At 35.7% G+C, this 3,965-nt stretch overlaps 1 protein-coding gene across 1 annotated transcript in view; it reads right to left on the minus strand.

Moving 5' to 3' along the window:
- The window catches only part of si (sucrase-isomaltase (alpha-glucosidase)), a 70,241-nt gene that overhangs the window by 15,523 nt on the left and 50,753 nt on the right, over positions 1-3,965 (minus strand). Inside the window, exons 38-40 of the mRNA XM_015378257.1 lie at positions 2,634-2,767; positions 2,469-2,503; positions 1,769-1,885 (exon numbers count right to left, since the gene is read on the minus strand). Of these exons, the coding sequence (XP_015233743.1) occupies positions 1,769-1,885; positions 2,469-2,503; positions 2,634-2,767 (286 nt within the window). The remainder of the gene's footprint in view (positions 1-1,768; positions 1,886-2,468; positions 2,504-2,633; positions 2,768-3,965) is intronic.

Below are 3,965 nucleotides of genomic sequence, written 5' to 3' on the forward strand. Positions count from 1 at the left end.
ACACACACACACAAGCAAACACTCCCACATCTCTCTTGTTATCGGCCTCAAGGTTACTCTCTTCACATGTCGAAAATATTGTACAACTTGCAGAATTGGTGTTTTTTGGTATAGAGTTATTTCTCCCACCGTTTATTGTTATATTCTCTTTGTGTTTGCTGAAGTACCTTTCTGTTTCATAAATATTTTCCCTCTTCTGTTTTATTTTTTTTTTTTCTTGTATAATCCTCATATCTCTTTCCTAGTCACCTTTATATTATGGATCAAAAAACAATAATAAGAAATAATTTATTTTACTTAGGTTTTAATTTATGTTGCAATGCTATTATTTCTTCATATTCATTTTTTTTTCCCATTTTTTCACTTTCAAATATCTGCTTTTTTTTGGTCAGTTTTAGCCTCTGTTGTAAAACAAATTTTCACTATTACATGATTATAATCAAATTCTCCATGTAGAATGTGTGTTTAATGTGCAGGTAGGGTTTTGCACTGTGTTAGATCACCTTGAGAATTCAATTACATCTCCACTACATGTCGTTAAAAAGCACAGACACGGACACACACACAGTCATTCAGGTGCCCTGTCTAGTACTGCAGACTCTGGTGTGGAGAAATTTCACCCTATGGGATCGATCTCTGGATAGGCGTTATTGGATTTCTCAGATGTGTTCCAACGTTCTTAAAGGTCACCACTAAAATGAATGCCAACAACACCAGACAACCAAACAAGTCTTTTTTCATGTGTTGCTGTGGGTGTAGGTATGTATGTAAGACCCAAATTAAGAGCGACACCATATGGGAAACAGGTGGTTAAGTTGATAACGTCTAGATCGTTGCTTAAGTGTGTTTAAAAAACTTAATTCAAAGGCTGAATTAGATATCTAAGTGGACAAGCATTGGGTAAACAAACACAACAGTTTGGATCTTTTGAAGTGGACAAGACCAAGACAATTTCATAGATTTTTCTTTTTTTAAGACTAAGCATACATTTTCATTTCTTTTTCTATGTTCATAAATATGATAAACTGTGTTTTAAACATCTTAAATCAGCATATGATCATTCTGTCCAGATCTGGATGGACCGTGTACTGAGATTTATTAAATAAGGTAGAAACTAAACAACTTGTTTTGCCATGCAAAGTGCTTCCTGTAGGGACTCCCCCCACTTGTTACCTCTCTGCCCCTTTCCTTTCTGATTACTGTCAATAAAGGTCACCAGTTCCAAAAAACATTATTGAAGAAAAGCTTTGAAAGTGACTTCTTTTTTCAACAAAGAAAAAAACCTTTTTTTCAGATTAAAATACTTTTATTTTCCTTATTATTATCAATTGATTTTACTTTCCTTTCCAACACAGATTTTTACCCTTTAAGCATCCAGCTTTATATCTGGGGCTCAGAATAACCTGTTCCAAACAGCAACTAGATCACTAGACCATAATGTAAATAAGAAACGGCCTGAATATACAAAGTGATTTTCCTTAGTCATTCTGACGACTCTATAGCAAATATATATTAATTAATTATCTATCAATGAGAGGTTAAGCTGTCTGAGCCGATTAGATAAAGCATATGGACCCTTAGCTAAACCTTTGGTTGTCAAGCTCTGCAGCTAAATATAGAATCAGACAACTAACAGTACATTCTGGGTTTGACCAAAGTGGAAAAAAAAGTTCAGTTTTGTTGTCACATTAGATGATACAGGATAAAAAGCACATTACTGTTCAGTTTTTTTAATATCTATTTTAGAAGTGTTTTTCAAATAGCTTACCGGGTTGCCCTTGCCATTGTGGTTACGTGAATATGGATAGAAGGCACCCAGCTGCATCCACCGAAGACACAACTCATATTCAGATGGGTTAAAGAATCCACATATGTCCGCACCAGTCTACAAACAACAAAATGAACAGAAAATGCATCAGAGAGCAGTTTTAACCTCACAGAGTACCTTGCAATGATAACAATAGAGATCACTTCTCTTTTGTTGCCAGCAATGTGTTTTTTGAGTGTATTTACATGTTTTGACCTTATTGCTAAACCAGGAGCATGCAAATGATTCTCCATTAAAATGGTCAATACCATGTCAGATTACGATTATTCCTAGACACATTGAGATGATGAGATGGGACAGAATAATACATGAGGAAGAGGCAGGAACAGAAACAAATAAAACAAGGTCAAAAGGGTGAAAGAGCAGAGTCAAAGCATCTCCACACGAGTTTGAAAGCGTAAGTTACTTCATGCTCAATTGATAACAGACTTTATTGACTATGACAGACTTGCTCAAACTCTTGCAGATGGGGTAGGGTTTATAATGACAGGTTTCAAATATTATTTAGAGATGTCCTTTGATCAGTAGGTCGAGCAAACAAAATCAGATCACTTAAGCTGCTGTAATCCATTTAGAAAGAACAAGGTCAGATCAATAAGATTATGTCTGGTCATAGCTAAGATCAGATATTGATACTTACGTAAGGAATGCCAAACAGACTGAATTCCATCATGCCTGCAGGAAAATAGGAGATGCTTTATCTAGCTTCTGCATGGTCCTGATACAGTCAGATTAAAGGCTACCAACTGCAATCAGCTATTATGGACAAGAAGCTACAGCTTATACAGTCTGGATCTGGACATACCTATGATGGATTTGTATAACTGATCCCAGCTGGCGTTGTTGTCTCCCAGCCAATGTCCTGCCCATTGCCCACTGGTTGGGTAGGTAGACCTTGTCACAACTATTCCTCTTTTACCAGTCACACTAAGCAACGCACTGCATAAAGAAAGAATATTTGAAAGAAAAAAAAAGATATCAGTGGAATAGTATGTTCCTTAATTCATAACAATGATACATTTAATGTAATACACTGATGAATATTTGTATTTGAAATATTGAGTCACAAGAAATTAATCAGTCCCTAAGTTACAGTTGATGCCCTCAGTGCCTGAGAAAAAACATTTTATTTCTGATTAAGTTTCTACACTTTTTAGAGCAGATACCACTGAGTAAATACCATAATGAAATGTAATTGTACCATAATGAAATAATTGTTTTTCCTGATACTACTTATTTATTCACTGTATCACAGGAAGAAAGAAAAAAAAAATGCTGAAAATTTACATTGCTTTGCATATTTCAAGTTTTTCTTTTTTTTTTTTTCTCTTTGAGTATTGAGTTGAAGTCAGACATCCAGAAGAAAAACCCCTAAACTCCAAGTCCAAAATAGCTGTCATGGAATCAAAACATAACAGCTCTAATAAACAGTTTGTTCAAACCTCTTGTGGTTCCTAATCATAAAAAGGTAAATCTTAAAAAAAAAATATATATATAGGCTATATATATTTTTCAATTCATGAAATGTTTTAAAGGGAGAGAGAGAGATACAAAATTGACTAGCATTCCTCTCATTATTTAGCTTGGTTAGGGCCCTGTCGCACCTTGGCGAATTTTTGGTGTATATATAGCGTATTCATAATGAGTCCAGAGTGAATGTCTAACGACAGCCTTACTTATGCATAACGCACGGCAGCGTAATGCCCATGAAATGTCACAAGAAAGTGTCCTGATGTGAGCAGTGATGCGCTCTGAGTCACCTGGTCTGCATAAAAAGATTTCTTTGATTGTGGTATTAACCTAGCTGCTGTTTACCACCCGCCAAAAAGAAAATAAATAAAAGAAAGAATAAGAATGTTTGCAATCAGAGCAGATTAAGCGTCATATTTGCAAGGAAGTATGTTGGTCATGGCCATTGGCTTGAGTGCAGGGAAGATCCATCACACTCACCTTAACGCTCACCCTATGATGGGGAGGAAGTCTGGAGAGAACTGATGGTTTCCTCCTGTGAACCTCCTTTTATGACAAAACTCTGCCAATATGCCATTAACCAGTTGCTGTACGTTGGAAACATGTTCAGCGGTCGTCTGGAACACGTCAAATATGTTGATATGCATTGAAAATAAGTTCTTGATAT

Source organism: Cyprinodon variegatus, unplaced genomic scaffold (genome assembly GCF_000732505.1).
Source record: "Cyprinodon variegatus isolate N-32 unplaced genomic scaffold, C_variegatus-1.0 Scaffold168, whole genome shotgun sequence".
Lineage (NCBI taxonomy): Eukaryota > Metazoa > Chordata > Actinopteri > Cyprinodontiformes > Cyprinodontidae > Cyprinodon > Cyprinodon variegatus.